The following is a 17,597-nucleotide window of genomic DNA, read 5'->3' as shown; positions in this document are numbered from 1 at the left end:
GATGCTCCAATATCGCCTGGGTAGTGACTGCAAGACAAAGGCTGCAAGAAAATAACCCCCAGCCCACGGCCCACACACACAGAGAGCATTGGGCTGGCTGTCCAGAGCTACAGGGTAAGCTCAGCCAGGCTTTCCAGACTTGCTTTCCAGGAGCCTGATTTCCCACTGAAGTGCCTACTGATGTAGAGTTGGATTTTCAAATGTATCCTGTCTCTCTAAGAGCCTCTCACTGTACTCACTCAGAAGAGTGGGAACAAACCAGTCTCATCTCTCCTTTGACAGCCTCTGTGAAATTTCAGTTTTGTGTCTAAACAGGACCTGAGGTCTCTTTGAGAGCTTTGCATTAAACTGCCCATGCACACCTACACAGTTTGCTCCTTCTCGATTGCCTGTCTTCACAGCACATATTTTGGGGACTATTTTGCATATTCCAGGAGGAGCAACTTTTTATTTTGTTTGAAATGCAGGACCAGGAACACCTCCCGGTATTTGCAGAAAGAAGCCCCACTTCTCAGTGGCACTGCACTGAGCAGTGCTGTGTCAGCCTGTTCACTTCACTGGCCATCTACAGAAAGTGGGCAGGACATGAGCACTGCTCAGGAAAAGCAAAAAAAGGTTCACACATGACAGAGTAAACAGGAACTCTGATAAAAGAATTCTCTTTCCATAGACAGGCATGAAGTATTCTGTGTGGGTTTTTTAGATAAATTAATTTTTAAAAACTGGACTACACAAACTGTCTAAAATTAAAGACTAAATTTTCTCCCTGGAGGGGTGTATTGGGTTCCTTGCTGGTGGCAAAGCACCACCTTGAATGAGGGAATATCCACCATTTGGAGGACCTCTTTAGTACAAATTAAGTGTTAGAAGACTGAGGGCCCTTTCTTTCAGCCAAGGACATGCCTGGCATCTCCTGTGGGATCTACTCAAGTCTGTGTTCCTGTGTACAGGAACCCTGTACATACAACCCTGGGTAACCAAGCAGCATGGAAGACCTACAGCTCAGCGTGGGTTGGTACGGAAAAAGAAGTGAGGCTGTAGCCAAACAGAAGATGATGAAATAACAGCAGCAGCCCAACGGAAAGAGAAGAAACAACACAAGGTGAGATGTGCCCTATGGCTCACAGGTGGGCACTAGAGCCCCTTGACCAGCTTTTCCCAACTTCAGTATGAAGTGTATGATTGACTCACTCATTTTCTTTATCTCTGAGTGATAAGGGAGGTTGGGACTTAGCCTTAGTGATTGTGTCATGTGCAGAAGTGTGGCGATTCCTGCTTCCTCTTGAAACCAAAGAAACAGCCCCCAAAAGAATGCTGTACTCACAATAATAGGGATGGTGTTGGCTCTGGAGAGGATCTGTTTGACCAAGCGATACCTGTCATACAACGGCTTCATCACCTGCCGTTCATTTTTGGTAACCTGAAAAGGAAAAAGAGGAGAGATCCATGAAGCCTACAGCGAATACTCCACTGCAGAACTCACGTGCCTGTGATCACCCTCAGTCTGAGGGGCTTGAAGAGACTTGAAGGGGCTTGAAGAGTATTGGGATGAGAGGTGAGCAGCACTAGCCCTGAAACTCCTGTCCATCATCGCATTGCCTGTGTCCAGTGCCAGCTGAAGCTGTGGGTGGGGTGTCTTTTAAAGGGGCTGTATGAGACAGGCGGTTTAAAGGAGCAGCTAGGGATCAGATGTCCACAGCACTAAATGACCCACAGAGGCAGCACTCTGTGCTTGCAATCACGTCTGCCACTGTAAGCACAGGACAAGGTTTCCCATCCTTGTTCTTGTGGCCGGCCCTCAGTGGCTGTGTTTATGACTCATGAAAGGAGAACGCAGCTGCACCGACTGGATACTGCAATGTGAGGAGACTTCCCTTGAGTAGGGTAAACTACAGCTTTCACAAAAGTTGACTTTCTGGCTTTGCTATTCCTCCTAATTTCCTGTCCAACCCAGCAGTTTTTCATCTTTTTAACCCCCTAACCTTGCCCTCCTCCATCCCTCCTCCCAGCCACCTTACTGGGAAGAATTTACTGCAATGCTCAGAAGGGATGAAGGTGCCAGGGCTGTGTGGCATAGAGAAGACAGAATAGTGCTGTGATGTCTGCCCCAGGTGCTCCTTACATTGCTCTGTCCTTAACTCCACTCCTCCTTACTGCTTGCTGTGCACCCTCCCCAGTTTGAGAGCATTACAAACTGAGTGTGTTCATTTCTGGATTTTTTTCAGATTCAAGCTGGGTTTTATTTCTTCAATGTTTTCTTACAGCACATTAGAAAACAAACAAAATCCTCAGCAAAACCTGATCATCATTCAGCACTGTCTTGACTCTCATCCTACAAGTGTCCTTCCATTAGATCTTTTGTCTAACTTTAGATTATAAAGCTCTTATGAGGAAGCTTTAACTGATGTCACGCCTTTCTACTGCTGCTAATCACCAGAGCACCTGAACAACTGCCATATAAAAACCAGCATAAACAGTGTAACCCCTAGAGAGCTTTGTGCAATCTCTCTTTCTACAACAGAAATAGGAGAAAAGGGAATACAGCTTGAGACGGGGGCAATTTTAAAGGGAACTGCATTTTATTTTGTCCACAGTTGACTTTCACTGGCATAATCTTTCTAAAGCTTTTACATCCTCCCTCCAGAGAAAGAGAGGGTTTTGGCCTGTGAGGAGCAGAAAGGCTGTAAGTATTGCCAGGAGTGGGATGGCAGGGATGAACTCTAAGGAGATCGCATCCATCTTCCTCCTCATAACCTATGTTCCCTCTGTGGGGGGCAGAAGAACAGAGAGGAAGAAGGAAGAACATCTTTATTCCTTTCCTGGTTCAATGCAAACATCCCCAGGCCTGATAAGGGGCATACAGATGGGCAGTCTGAGCTCTGGGGGCCAAATGACCCACATCCCAAAGCACAGCAGGGCTCCAATTCCCGACAGCCTCGAGCTGCCTGCTCATTGAGTAAGCAGCTCACATGGATTACAGGGATGTGAGCGGCATCAAACAATTCACTCAGCCCTCTTTGTATCGAGTTTTGTGCTGATATGCCTGCACTCAATTGCACTGGCCAGCAAGTTGCCTCCAGCTTTGCACATTTCTCTGTAACTCATCAGGAATACAACTAGAGAAACTGGGTACCCTAAATATATATTTTACATTATTCCTAGCTTTACAAGATTAGCAGTTTGTGGAACAGGCGGTACAACACTACTGCTGGCTCAGACAGTCTGTTACTTAAGAAAACCCCAAGACTATGCTGAGGCTTATGTTGAGGCTGAGAATCAAACCTTCAATTAACAACTTTTCAAAGTTGATTAACAGCACTGTTCTGTACAGAAAAATAAACATAAGCCTTGGAATGGGCACAAAGTCCTTAGGTATGCTGAAGAATGGAAAAGATAAACAACATCCTTCAGTGTCTGAATATCAATGTGGAGGAACAACACAGAGAATTAATATAGGAGTTGGAACTTAAGTGTATGGAGTCTGAGCCTGCCCTGCAGCTCACTTACACCAGCAAACTTTACAGAAAGCACATTCGGAAACTAAATGTTTAGTACATGGGCACACTGTCTCATTAGGTAAACATAAGTAAGACCAGCAAAACCTGAGTATATTTTGGGAGAACATCAAAATGCAAAGAGACTGTTTGAATAATGGAGCCTTTGACACAACTCTGGGGCACACTCCACATAGCCAAAGAGCAGCAGCTGAGAACAGACCATTGCTTGCATTGTTAGAGCAACTCAAGAGTTTCTGCAGAGACAGACTTTTGGCTTAACTAAAACAGTTCGGTTCCACCTTTGCAGGTTCATCTATCACTGGTGCAGAAAGACCCAGTTGCACAATAAATCTGAGCTCCATTGTTTTTCTTGTTTAGTTAAATATCTTTAAGAAAGAAAAAAAAAACTTGGCTGAACTATCCCCATTCTCCTCAAGCTCCCAGTACTTTTCCACTGCTCCACTGCCAGGAGCTGGGAACAGCAAAAGCTGATCAGTCTTCCTTGCCACGCAGTTCAGTGTTGCTAGGTATAGACTGCTTACTTAAAACCAAAACAAATTAAAAAGCAGTTGTATGAATGCAGCATCGGAAAGGGTAGGTGGGAATAAAAGTATGCTGACAAGATGGGCTCTGGGCTTGTTATCTTTTTGAACACACTGAAGTGAGTTCACTTCAGTAAGATGTCAACTGCTGATTTATGTAACTGTAAAAGCAGCAAAAAAAGACTTGGTCTCACGGAGAACACAGGGAAGGTTAAGTGGATTCCCTTGTGCTGCCCTTTTCCTATTTTACACAAGAATAAATCTGCCTGTCCTCTCATGTCACTATGCCATTTTCAGCTGCTAGTACAGTTTGTGACTGTACAATATTAGCATCCATGAAGGCATTTAAATAAATGAGTCAGACTTTTTGAAAACAATGGATAAAGAAGGAAGTAATTCAGAAGGAAAAGATCAGGAATCCCGTGCAGCAGCAGAATGACAGATTTGTGAGCTGCACTAATCAAGTACTCCTTATAAGCAGTAATTTGCTGCTCCCAAGCCACTGCTCAAAAGATCAGCAGCACTCTGAAATTAAGTTACTTTACCTACGCAGCTGGTAACAAAGATTATAATGTCATCAGTGAAAGAGAAGAAGGGACACATAGAAAGCCAACTTGATGGCCTGGAAGCTACTGTATTTCTGCCACAGCAGGGATCAACAGAAGACAATACTTAATTCTCTGTCCTCACAAGTAAGCTGCCCTTGTTAAGATGTGATGTACAAGAAACCTTATGCTGTTCTCTTCTCCTGGTACATGGATAAAACCCATCTGTTTCTCAGGAGAAGACTCAGATCTCCTTTCAACTTAAGCTGTGATGCTCAGGAGACAAACTTCTTCAGAATTCTCTGGCCCAAGAGGATGTGCAAAAAGCAAGGCACTGAGTGAAACATGAGGGAGCTCCTCTAAGAAGGTGCAATTTATATACAGGTGCCTTCCCAATTAGCCATTGATACCAGAAAACCGCAAACTTCCTGGCTGGATGGCGGACCATGCACAAATATTTCTGTGCAGACTGTTCACTGGGCCACAAACTGGCTGTCTGTAGAACCTGGTGAGCACAGTGCCAAAATAATGCCCATTCAGCCTGCAGGCTCTGTCCTGCAGGTGTCTGTCCAGCCCAGTGCTGCGTGAGGACATCACCCTGCCTGGAACAGGCTTCCTCAGCAGCTGCAGAAGTGAAGGATCAGGGAGGTGGATTAGAGGGTGCACATGTGGTTTGGAGAGCAAGAAGCTCTAGTGACCTGACATCAAAGGGGCATTAGGGGTAAATGATGCCCCCAACATCTACCACAAAGACACAGAAAGATGTACTTTGAAGAAAAAATAAAAATGCTGCAGTACATACCGGTCTGCCATGAATGCCTTCGTAATACAGCAAAGCTTTTTGAAGAGCCACTTTTTCAGCTGCTATCTGATCTCTTGTCATGTCCTATGAAAAGTGGCAGAGAGAGAGAGAAAGGAAGGAAGGAAAAAAGTCAGATTCCTGGACTCAAGAAATACTGATCTGTGGCATAACCAAAGTCATGTCATACCATCATTACATTTTAAATATTCATCTCTACCTTCCAGTTCTCTTTTCCCAGCTACATTGCCAAATAAGACTGTTAATGTGAGTAGAACCCTAGGCACAATGCAGGCAGATTGAACACACAAACTTTGCATATGAAAGTATTTTATATATCCAAGGGGGATTTATAGGTTATAAGTGTGCTTTGAAAAAAACACTAAGCAACTTCTAATGATGGTGGCTCTTCTTCAGTTAAGATCTGAAGTGTAAATTCTACAACAGAACACACACGTCCTTTCTTCTTCTCGAACTATGAGACGAAACTCCTCTACCTCCTGTAAAGCTTGACACCTTTGCTTTGACTGTCACAAACACACTTTACCAAGAACTCAAGTGCAGCTAGATTGTCTCTTTCTGCCAATTCTGCTATGGAGTGAAAAGCTGTAGCAGACAAGAGGTGACAAAGCCAAAAAAAGGGAGACAGTTAGAGAAGACTTCTCTAACTAAGTTGGCCAAAATTCCCCCACTGAATTTGCCTGATACCAAGCCTTCTCTCCCTATCACAGTACCAAATACTATCACAGTCCCTCTATAAGTGGCCAGGCTGTAGGTTCTTGCTACAGTCAGAAAATAGTCAAAATACATGCTATAGTATGTTTTTCTTCTGCAGACCTAGCAAACAAAGATAATGCTGTCTGCCTCACTCATGTACAGCACTGCACAGTTTACATGTTAGCAGACTCAAGGACTTCATTTACAAACCTGCCCAATCCTCAGGAGCTCACAGCATCAGACACAAAGACCTCCCTGCTGATAACCCTCAGAGATGACAGCAGCTAACAGAGCTCAGTGTGAAACTCTGAAGGGTACCCTGAGAGAATAACATTCAACTTTGGAGTGAACAAGGAGTAAACAGATGACACGATCTCCAGAAGCACTGCAAGACTCAGAATTTGCCAAAAGCCTTTGGATGCAACAACAGAAATAGCCAACATAGGGCAGGAAAAAATTGCAGTAATTCAGAAACATTACTTAGAATATACAGGGGTCAGACAAAGAACACAAGATGACACACAATAGAAACTGAGCTCTGGGGAAAAAAATCAAGATACTAAGGGCAGAGAGCAAGGAACTAAAGCAAGTGAGCCCAGACTAATGGCTGCAGACTTTTTAACAAAATGTAGAAGACCACAGCGCTTTCATCACAAGTGACTGTGTAGCTACAAGTTACCTACTTGCACTTAAAGGCCTAAATCTGACCTGTCTACATTGTACCTTAATGTCTTCAGGTCGATTTGTCTCTGCTCGTTTCTCTTGAAGCTTCTTCTGGATGGAGTCAAGGGTCACTTCCACAGCAGGCTTGGCAGATTTATCTGACAGCTCTTGCTTCTTGTCATCCTCCTTCTCCAGCTGAGAGCCGAAGCTCTTGGGGAGTGTGTTGCTGCGCTGACGCACAACAGGGCCAAGGTCTTCCTCTGATATCTTCAGTTTTGTCTCTGAACAGGGAAATTCGGGTAAAGATGAGCAATTTTTCATTTTTAAAATGTGACGGTGACAGGATCACTGCCTCACATCAAATCCAAATGAGGCATAGTCAAGCTGCCCCCCTCCAAAGGTGCGCCAGTGGCGGCTGCTCACCTTTAAGCTGCTTTCGGAATTTGGCCAAATCATTTGTCCATTTGAGCACTTCAGGGTTGGCTGCTTTGTCGCTGTGGGAGGGCTGGGAGGAAAGAAAAGCCATGCTGAATCTGTGTTAAACCACCAGAAGACATTCACTGAAACAAGTGTGTGGCACAAAGGGGTACACTGGAATTTGGACCCAGCACAGAGCACAGGCAGTGGCTTCTGACTGGCAGCTGCACACCTCTGACCAGCCCATTTCAGACCTTGCTTAAACTGCGCCTGCCTGTCACAGCAGTGTGTGCTAGGGGCATCATGAGATGGATTTTCTTTTTAGAAAACACAAAACATTTGATGGCAGTGATTAAGTTGTAGACGTGACTCAGAGGGCCGGATGCACATTGGAATCCTTGTGTCTATTGTTTCCTAACAAGAGGGCACCTCCAAAATAGAGGAAACCTGGCATCAACAGTTGGAAAAGTGTTAGAACACATGTATCCACACCAAAGGCTGCCTTACATCCAAACACATCAAAGTAACCCAAATGCCAGGCTACAGCAAGCTCTGGGCATTTCTTTCAGCCTCTTCTATCGCAGGCAGGACCTTTACAGTACAACTCTTTGCCATTTAGATAGCCAAAGATGCACACATGCAAAGCTTTATAGCTCCTTACAAAGCTTTTTGTGCTTCAGAAGGGCATGTCAGGAACAATTAAGAGTTCAGCACACTGCTGCTGCTCAGCAGCACTTTACTGTGGTTCCTTGCTCAGGAATGAATGGCAGCTGCTCTCTCCCCTCTGCAGTGCACAGGTGTCCTGGGATTATCATCATGCAAATGAGATGAGCAACTGTGCTTCCCATATGCTGAACTTAAATAAACAAACAAACAAATTCAACACAGCTATTTCTACACACTGTCTTAAGCAGTGGTTGAAATCCTGCAAGTTCATTAGCCTCCCTCTCTTGAGCTGCATGGATAGTGCATAATGCCTGGAAAGGTCATTTACTTGGATACACACTTTTGGGAAAGGGCAGCGGCTTTTTTGTTCCTTTTTTTTCCCCCCTTTCCTCCTTATAAAAGCTTTCAAGCCCTCTGTATGTTTGGCATATTTCCCTGGTGTCCTTCTGTATGCTTGACCCACTTCCCTGGTGTCCCTTCCCTTTGCTGCTAATACATACATCTCCACATAAATGCTTAACTCCTAGAGACTCACTCTGTATTTCCTCTCCTCTTCAAATTTGTCCTCAAATCTCCTGATCTTTTTCTTCAGCCCCTGAATCCTCCGGGTGAGTTGTGCAGGGGTAAGGTCTTCTCTGTCATCTTCATAAGATCCTAAAGACGAACTCCGTCTCCTACGAAGAGCAGAGATTGCAGGAAGAGCTTATCCAAACAGCCACAGTACATGTTATGTAGAGAGGGCCACTTCAACTTTGTGTAAATAAAGGCAAAGCCCACAAAAGTGAGAATGCTATGTTGCTACTGTGCAGTGACAGAGAGCAAAAGATGCTCTAACAGCCTCTTTCAGCAACAGCAAGTCCCTAGATATCAATGCACAAACCCAGAAATTATTAACTACAAAGAACTTCTACAAAAATATCAGTTTCGTGTGGATAGGGACAGAAACCCAACGCAGCACAGCTGATCCACAGAGATGCTGCCTGATGCAACTGTGCAAACCCTTTGCAGCTGGATGTGAAAGTCAGCACTGGCAAGTCACAACCCACCTCATGAAGGAATGAGAATTGGGAGGAGAAGGAGGCACTTCCGTATCATCCAGGTACTGCTGGCTCTGCCCATAGGCATAGAAGCGAGGGGACAGCATTGGATCGCTGTCCTCATCCAGAAGCTGGCGAATCAAGCGCCCGGCCTGCGGGGAAAGGCGAGCCTCATCTGAGTCTAAGCTGTCTCGCTGCCATGAGGAGAGAGCAGGGATGGGCTCTGGGAACAGTAAGACAAAGGCTGGTTTTATCGGGTTTGTTTTACACACAAGACAGACTCCAGGTAACTTTCTAATGAACCTTGACCCGCTCGTCCCGGACCGAGACTCTGGTCACCAGGCATTCTCTGGTCACTACTCACATCTGCCCTGTGAGCAAAGCATTACAAAGCCTGCCCACAACAGGTAACACAAATATAACTCATCTCTTAGGTGCAACAGAAAACTGCCCAAAAGCTGGCCAGGAACTACCACGGACTGACACCAAATGAGGCAATCACCAGCCAGCACCATTGAGGAAAAGGTTATACTGGACAGAGAGTATTATTGCACATGGTGCATAGAGTAGGCAATCGGATTCCAGAAGGAATTTTTTTCAGTTTCAGGATGTACAAGTGCTGTAACCAAATTAAATGGTTCTCCTGTAGGCCCCAGCACTCCAATGCAACCCTGTTGCCTGCTACTGGAAATTCAAAGCCTAGGAGTAAGCATAGGTTCTTCTAACCTGCAAGCAAAAGGTGTCTCACGTTACACCTGTTCCACAGTGTGCTTAGCCCACATATTAACAATTACAGTAATATGATCTGAGTTTCTCCTTCTCCCTTTCTCATGCAATCCCGCTGCTTACAGCATGGTAGAAAAGTGAGGAAATCTTCAGCCCCCTGGACAACCTAACCAGCTAAAAGTAAAAGCAATGTTATACAAGGAGGTGGTGGAGTGGGAGAGAAAGAGAAACCCCATTTAGCATTGCTGATTAGCATAATAGAGCCCACAGAAAGCAACTGCCTCGATCTTGTGATCACTCCCTCCAGATGCCATAAGGAGTCCAACATTTTGTGTTCAGATAGTTTACTAAGCTGATTTGCATGCTCCTACTTAAACTGTCTAATCCTGTGGAGCTAAGAGGCAGGCTTTGAACTTACAAATCTAACAAACAGTTCTAGAGTCAAGTAACAAAACAAAAACCTTACAGAAAGTTCCCAGACCAGCCACAGAGCTACAGACTAATTGTTTCCTGTGCCCAGTGTATCTGGTTTTCATTCACAAAGAGAAGGGGCTTTTGAAGTTACCACTTTATGAATCAAAAGCAGTGTTTCCTTTTGCTAAACAAGGTTAACATTTTCACAGTTCAGAGTGGATTGCATGAGGATTCCCCTGCAGAACCTCTGTGCTGTTTAACATTCCCCCTCTGTACAATTTGAGCAGTGCAAGATCACTGCCAATGCAGCAGGGACAGGCTCAGTGCTGTTTTGCCTGTACACATCTTCAAAAGATGCTCCCTTCCTTGTCCCTTCTTCCTTAGCACATGGATACAAATGGCACGCCTCTGCACAGAGGCTGGTGCTGCATGTACACTGATGTGCTACCCTGAACAGGATGACAGGAGGTTTTTGCACAAGCTTTTTGCATAACTGCCCCTCAAAGGTGCTGTGGTAAGAGAAGCACAAACAAACCTGCCTCACAGAGGCTACTTCCATGGGGTGTGCAAGTCCCAAAAGTGTATGCAGGCTGTTTTGCCATGTTTTGGAAAGCTTATGTAGCCTGTACTTCCTGCAGTTAATTTCTGAAAAAAGAGGTTTTCTAAGCTCTGTTCAACCATGGCACTTTCTAATACCTGAAATATTTTGCATCCATTTCCCTCTCATGATTTTAGGAAGGGTCTCACAAGATCTTTTGTAGCAAAATAAAGGGCAATACAAAAGGGAAAAAATAAATATATTTGACTGGCAGGAATGAGAGTTAAACGATGCATGAAATTCTTCTAGACATCTCTCACTTCTAATTGAATACCTCTCACCCTCCAACAGAATTTCCTCTTGGAAATTGTTAAATAACACCTCCATGGGATTTACATAGATGGAATAAACTTAGAAAAAACCAGGCATATTTAGCAGTAACTAAATTAAGCTTCTACCACACCAGCTAACAAAGCCATTATTAATCATGCATGATGCATGTGACTTTGTCCAAGGTGGATTTAAAACCAGATAGCACGTGACATTCAGGGAATTGCAATGGCTCAAAGAGTCTCTGATCAAACCCCAAAAGGCAGCAAAGCACTTTATGTAACCTGAGACTGAGGTATGTCTACTTTCTATTTTGTTGATTTCAAAATACTACCCCAAAACAGAAACTCCCATTTCAAAGGAGAAAGTGTTACAAAGGAGAGGGGGAAAAAAAGTCCTAAAAGGAAAAATCAAATTTTAGACTTGATAGAAGAAATGGCTGCTACAGAAAATCATCTTTCTTTAACCCTTGCTCCTGGAAGTCCTGTCTCTACGGGTAATTTTGTTTCCCTTGCTGACCATACATATTTAGAAGACAAAACCTCATCTAGACACAAAATGGCTAGACCCCTGAGACCAACACAGCACTTCATCAAGGAACATACTTAGATATGTACAATTATGGATTTTATCTACATCAGATCATTAAGTGGACCAGAGCTGCAGTCCAACTGCCTTCTCTCTCTTGGTGGCCAGGTGCCAGGCACTTCAGCTGGAAGCACTGGAATTGCTGGATCACACAAATGCACAGGAACCTGCTGGTAATTTGCTGCTTTTTCTGACAGTGCACAATCAATTAATTCATCTTTAACAGGATGCACAATATCTTTTGTTATTCATCTAGCCAAGATAGGTATCAAAGCACTGAGCTTTTTCTGAATACTGCTGAACTCCTGGACTGAATGGTTCAGTTTTGAAGTATCTGCTATGAAGTCCAGTTTTAAAGCATCCACCATAATGATTGATGTTGTCACCCTTTCCCCCTTCTCCTAACTGAAGGATAAAATCTCAGTAAAGAATGTAAACATTTCACCTTTTCTTTGCCACTCACTTGACAGAACAGTTACACGTACTCCTGTCCTGAACAGATCTCCCCTGCTCAGGCAAAACTCTCAGTTTTCTACTAATCTCCACATTTTTTCCATGTACTATTTCCTTCCCCCATTTTCCAGAATGGCAACTTTTAATAAAAAAAACAAAAAGTGTGTGTGGGGGGGGTGGTGGTGTGCGGAATGTTTACCCACCATGGCAGTACCAGCGCAGAGAAAGGGTGAAAGAATTTTTAATGTCTTGGTCAGACTCTCTAGGCATTTCTCTCAGGTATGCTGTCTCTAAGCCGGTGCAGAAGCAGTGAACTGTGTGCTGGTATCGAGCCTGTAGTCCTTCAGAAGGGCTACGCTCCCTCTCAAAATCCCACAACCAGCTCATCTTTCAGCAAAGCTGTCAGCCATCTGCCAAGCGTGGCTCTGCAGAGCTCCGCAGGCACACGGAGCATCGCCTGTGGCAATCCAGCCTCTCTGCCAACCTGCTGTATGGAGGGCTCGAGATTTTAATAAACCTGAACCATTAAGTACTTCACACGAGAAGAAAGATTTATTCTACCAAACTGGTGTATTATTGGTGAGCTCCAAGCCATCTCACTGACAAAACCTGACTTCTTTTTATCACTACACTGTTTATTTGCCAGGGTTACTGGGGGCTGGAGGGCCAACAGAGTGGTGTCTACACACAAATACCATTTGAGGTGCAGCCAGCAAAACGCCACAGGCATCTCCTGTTTCCCTGTCTGCAGCCACACAGCTCATACATGCTGCTAACACTGCTTTTACACACACCCATCTGTCAAACAATCGAGGCCAAATCTTAGCTACTGTAAATTGAAGTAGGTCCAGAGGGATTAAAAAGTCTAAACTCATTACAACACCTGAGGTGCTAGTATCAAATGCCACTTGAAAGACTCCAGAAAGACCTCTCATAATGGAATGAATAAAGTAATTTAAAACCTCATCCAAAGCATTCACTAGCTCAGTAACAACCTATTTTCTTCATCTTATAAATAACTTCATGAAAATATCCTTGTTTGAATACATCAGGAGGCATTCTTCCTACACAGATCAAAAGAATAGCCCAAATACAGTGCCACCACGCCTTTTCACTTAGATGACACATCTCTCAGCTAGCAAACTTTGTATTTTGTTTATAGCATGTCATAACAACAAAAATATAATTTTAGTATTTTGATGCTATTCAGTAAACAATGCAATTTTTTTCCTATACTTAGTAATAAAAATAGAATGTGCTTCATCACCTTTTGATTTCTTAGGCTAAAGAGTGTTGCACACAAATACACTGATCAATCTAAGTCCACAGTGTTGAAAAAAGGAAAACTAAATTCAGCTTCCCTTCTGCTATACTATATGGATTTTTCTGCATTACTTTGGGTTTTTTTCCCATGGGAAAGTATCATTTAAGTCAGTGTCAAAACCTTTTGTAGATCAGCTTGACCCTCAGGGTCTCAAGTGCTTGAACTGAAATTGTGTTTTTAACTTCTGCTTTTTTTTTTTTTTTAAGCTTGAAGAAAAATGCCTGCTGATTGTTTCATAAGTGCTTGTTACTGCGAACTCTGCTTGAAATCTCAGCTACAGAACTTTTTTAAAGTGTCAGTAATCGGGTGACATCAGCAGCAATCACACATCATATTGATTTACTGAACTGCCTGCTCAGCCCGATCTGCTGACAGGGCCAGCCGCTGCTATGGAGAGCAACATACTTCCAGATTTGCCTTGAGGACAGGATAGCAAGTTCTGGGCTTGAATTAGAAACATTTGGTGAGAAATCTGCACAACAGTGCTGGACTGTGACAGAACACTCTGTTCTCCTCAGTCACTGCACCCGATTCAAATGTAATCCCCAACAATTAGAAACCTTAGCTGTGGAAGCAGCTCTGAACAGCCTGCTCCCAAAGCCATCTCAGCTGGCACTCACTGACCAGCTGAGCAGGCAAACCCAGCAGTCAGACGTGACATCCCACAGGGACAGCTCAGTCCACACCCAGTGCGATAATAAGACTCCCTGATTCACACCTGCCAAATGCACGCCAGGAAAATACTCCTGGACCATGGGAAATACACCGAGGCAAGGAGTTCAGCACTTGAATTTTGCTGGGGCACTGCTCACGCCCTGAGTACTGCGTCAGTAGCCTGATGATTCCTACACACGCCTCTATACTTAGCAGGTGAGGGGGATGCAGAGGGTGAGCACATGGCAAAGTGTGAGGCTATGTATTGCAGGGAGCAGGGAGAAAATGCCTCTGTCCTCTCTGTGCTCAGCTTCAGGTAAAGGGAACACAGCCTGAAGAAGTACAGCAAACCTCTCCTCTTGTGTACAGATTTGACTATGAGGTGAACATGATGGGAAAAAAATATCTGGTAGAAATTACTGCTAACGTAACATAAAAGGCATAGGGCCCTGCAAGCGTACCTGGCAGCAGTTATCTAAATTCTGTGTCCCTGAACGAGGGTTTTTAAGGCAGCTCTGCTCTTTAAACACTAGAGAGCCTGCCTGAGTGACAAACAAAAGCTAGTCAATGGACAAGGTTGTCTTGTGTAATTTTGTGCCCATTGTTCAAGGCTCTTTCCTAGCATTTGACTGGAGGCAGTGACAGCTACAGCTCAAGGCAAATCCTCAACCTGTAATTGTTCTCACACGTCACTTGTGAAAGTCCCAGCAGCTGCCCTGGTCACTAGAGGCTCTGTATTTCCTGCAGTATGATATAGAGGACCTTGACCCCAAACATCAGCTCAACTATGTCCTGAAAGAGTGGGTAATTTCCCAAGAGATGGACTCACCAAATTTGCTAGAGCAAAGCAATGAACACCTCAGTGCTAGGGCATTTGAAGGCACAGCCCTTTCTCCTTTTCGCTGGGGATGCAACCAGAGCTGTGGCATGGATCCTGCAGAGATGTGTGAAGGTTTGAGTGACTCAGGTTGGCTGGCAGAGAAAGGGAGGATGTCCTGGCTGCTAGAGGTGTGGATGGATGGCACAACCCTGCCCTGCAGAGCCAGTCTCAACAACAGACCCTGCTGTTAGCTACAAAAGCAGTCTGAGAGTGGATGTTAAGATATTCCTCTTCCTGGCTGCTGCAAGCTTGATTCTACATCCACAGCTAGGAAAGACTCAGTCTCTCCTTGCTGAGACACAGAAGGCACCATTTTGCTGCTGTTAACCCACACCAACAAAATGGTGATTCTGGAAAGCACGCACTTCAGAAGATGATGTCTCTCTCACCCCAGACAGCTGATTCTTTTGCAACTGCCCACCTCCTCCTCCTGTGAAATACACGTGAACAGAAGGGAGGAAGGAGGAATCAGAGAGAAGCACAGTCACATGTGCCCATAATCCTGTCTCATATTTGCAGGGCAAGAAAGCTAGAATCCAAACGTAAGAGCATGCCTACTAAGAGGGAGTTGTACCGAAGAAGCAACTTATTTCATGCAACGGGAAAGCCTCTGGCAGACAGAAAGGAGCTGTGTTCTCTCCTTCATGCCTTCATATGACTCCTATTAGTAATGCAGGAAGGAAAAAAAAGGAGTCATTATTTCCAAAGCTTCACAGGAGGGCTGAAGCCACGCATCACCTCTGAGAACACAGACATGCTCACCCTAGCTTGAGAGCCTGCAGGGCTCTGCTAATTGGCACCTCAGCAAACATCCAGCAGCCAGGGCCACCTGGGAGCCCTTCTGTGGCACTTTGATCAACCATGCTGCATGTGTGGTGATTCCACCCAGGGAATCCCCACCTAGCAAGCAAATGGAAAAATTCCCTCCTGTGCATGGTGACTGCTTGCATGGCTGAATCAAAGGCAGCCATGGCTGCGGGTTTTCTTTACTCACGCCTGAAGTGTCATAACTACTCCCCTCCTAGAGGGAAAGGCAAAACACTGGATCATCTACGCTGTGGAGGCAGGAACAGAGAACTTCCCTTCTCAGTGTTCCTCAGAAATTGTTATTTTAGAGCAGTGATTAGTTGCACATTTTCCCTCTCCTGTTTCATTAAAACACCACACTTGTGTTTTCCTGCTTCTTCCCTGTCAAAACCCATCTTTCACTCCTAGTGCATAAACTAACAGAATTATGGCTTGTACACAGACATGTACCCTGTAACTAGAAAAGGGTTTGGTCCCAAAACTGCTGGACACCTTCATCTCATCTCAATTTCAAATGAAATTAAGGCTCATGGCACCCACAGAGTTTGCCCAGATTCCCACTCTTACACAAGTACAAATAGCCAACCAAGCATGCATTCTGGAGAGGAGAGCTAAGAAATACGATCAAAGCAATTTAAATGACATACAGTCAATTTAACATTGCCATTTGAGCTGGTGATCAGAATTCCTTCACAGCATACACGAAAAGAAAAGTTGTTTGTAAGATGAAGTAACAGATAGACAGCATTTTTTACCAGCTGTGCTTTTCGGGTCTGAATCATTATTTCCAAATAGTGATTGAAGAAGAAAAATTATTTTTTAGACTGTGAAATACTCAGTTGCTTTGAAGTGTAGGGCAGTCTAGCTTAATTACTCAGTGACCTGCCACTAAGAAATAAGGTATCTTGAAACATTTAGGGACTTAACAGCACTAAACAGAACATGAAATAACTTCAAGAATAAAACATTTAATTTTCCCCCTCTAAGTGACAATTAGAGTCAGTACCATTCAGTATTTGCTTCCAGTTTCTCCAAACTTCCAGTTCTATATTCAGGACAAAGTTGCTTTTCTATTGTTTTTAGCAAGAGAACATGTACACAAAGATCCACCCAGCCCACTCAGGTTTCCCTCTCTCATTTCACTCACACAACCAGCCATCACACAATCCTACCTTCCCAGTTGTTGTCATCACACAATGATGTTAAATCCAGCCGAGGCACTTCAGATACAAAGCTGTTTTCCTGATCATCAGCATCTTGATTTCTTTGCAACTTGTTTTCAGGCATGCTTGGATGTTCTTGAATCTTCATACTTGAAGTCAGCTATGTTCCCATAGACCCAAAGAAATGAGAAAGGAAAAAAACCAGAACGTTTCAGGATGCAGAGGGGGAAAAAAAAAAACCCTGCAGTCACAGCAGCAGTAAGCTCATGCCTTTAGCTAAAAAGATCCAGACAGACCCTGGTGTTTCCAGCTCCAAATCCAAACCCCTTGCTTGGTGACCCCTATGTACTAATTGCTCACTCACACCAGTAAAAACATCCGTCCATCTGCCTTCCTTGAATTTTTCCTTCTTTAGAAAGCTACTGCAAGTTCCTGAGACTGCCTGCCTTGACAACTGCATGCAGCTGAGAAAGCCTCCAGTAGTGGATTTGGATGAAATGGGAGGGAGGGAAGCAGGGAGGCAGAGAGAAAGGGAGAGGGAGGGGGTGGCTGCGTACACTTCCTACAGGAGCGCAACTCCTTCGAGCAACAACAAAAATGCTGCTGCTGCTGCTGCGAGGCTGTAGCAATATGGTGCCTTCTAAAAAGCAGGCACCAGAGCTCCCGAGGCAGCAGCAGCAGCCGCAGCCAGCCAGCAGTGCAGGCTACATACATGAATGCTCTCATGCAGGCTGTGCTGGCTCAGGTCAATTAGTGCCAGCTAAGCTGTGCTGGCTGCACATTCCCCGATTTCCTGTGGTTGTTTTCTAGCTGGGCGTGGGGAGAGCAGAACTATTT

General features: G+C 44.5%; 1 protein-coding gene across 7 annotated transcripts in view; it reads right to left on the bottom strand.

Annotated features, from left to right (window-relative positions):
• Positions 1-17,597, bottom strand: part of FAM13A (family with sequence similarity 13 member A) — a 124,064-nt gene that overhangs the window by 10,952 nt on the left and 95,515 nt on the right. For all 7 annotated transcript variants that reach the window (XM_048304099.1, XM_048304097.1, XM_048304096.1 and 4 more), the window contains 7 exons: positions 16,770-16,920; positions 8,893-9,106; positions 8,382-8,520; positions 7,187-7,268; positions 6,824-7,044; positions 5,387-5,470; positions 1,325-1,420 (listed from right to left, as the gene is read on the bottom strand). In XM_048304099.1, the coding sequence (XP_048160056.1) occupies positions 1,325-1,420; positions 5,387-5,470; positions 6,824-7,044; positions 7,187-7,268; positions 8,382-8,520; positions 8,893-9,106; positions 16,770-16,920 (987 nt within the window). The remainder of the gene's footprint in view (positions 1-1,324; positions 1,421-5,386; positions 5,471-6,823; positions 7,045-7,186; positions 7,269-8,381; positions 8,521-8,892; positions 9,107-16,769; positions 16,921-17,597) is intronic.

This window comes from Corvus hawaiiensis, chromosome 5 (assembly GCF_020740725.1).
Source record: "Corvus hawaiiensis isolate bCorHaw1 chromosome 5, bCorHaw1.pri.cur, whole genome shotgun sequence".
NCBI classification, from domain to species: domain Eukaryota; kingdom Metazoa; phylum Chordata; class Aves; order Passeriformes; family Corvidae; genus Corvus; species Corvus hawaiiensis.
Note: the sequence above shows the minus strand (reverse complement) of the source record. Positions and strands in the feature narration are given on the sequence as shown.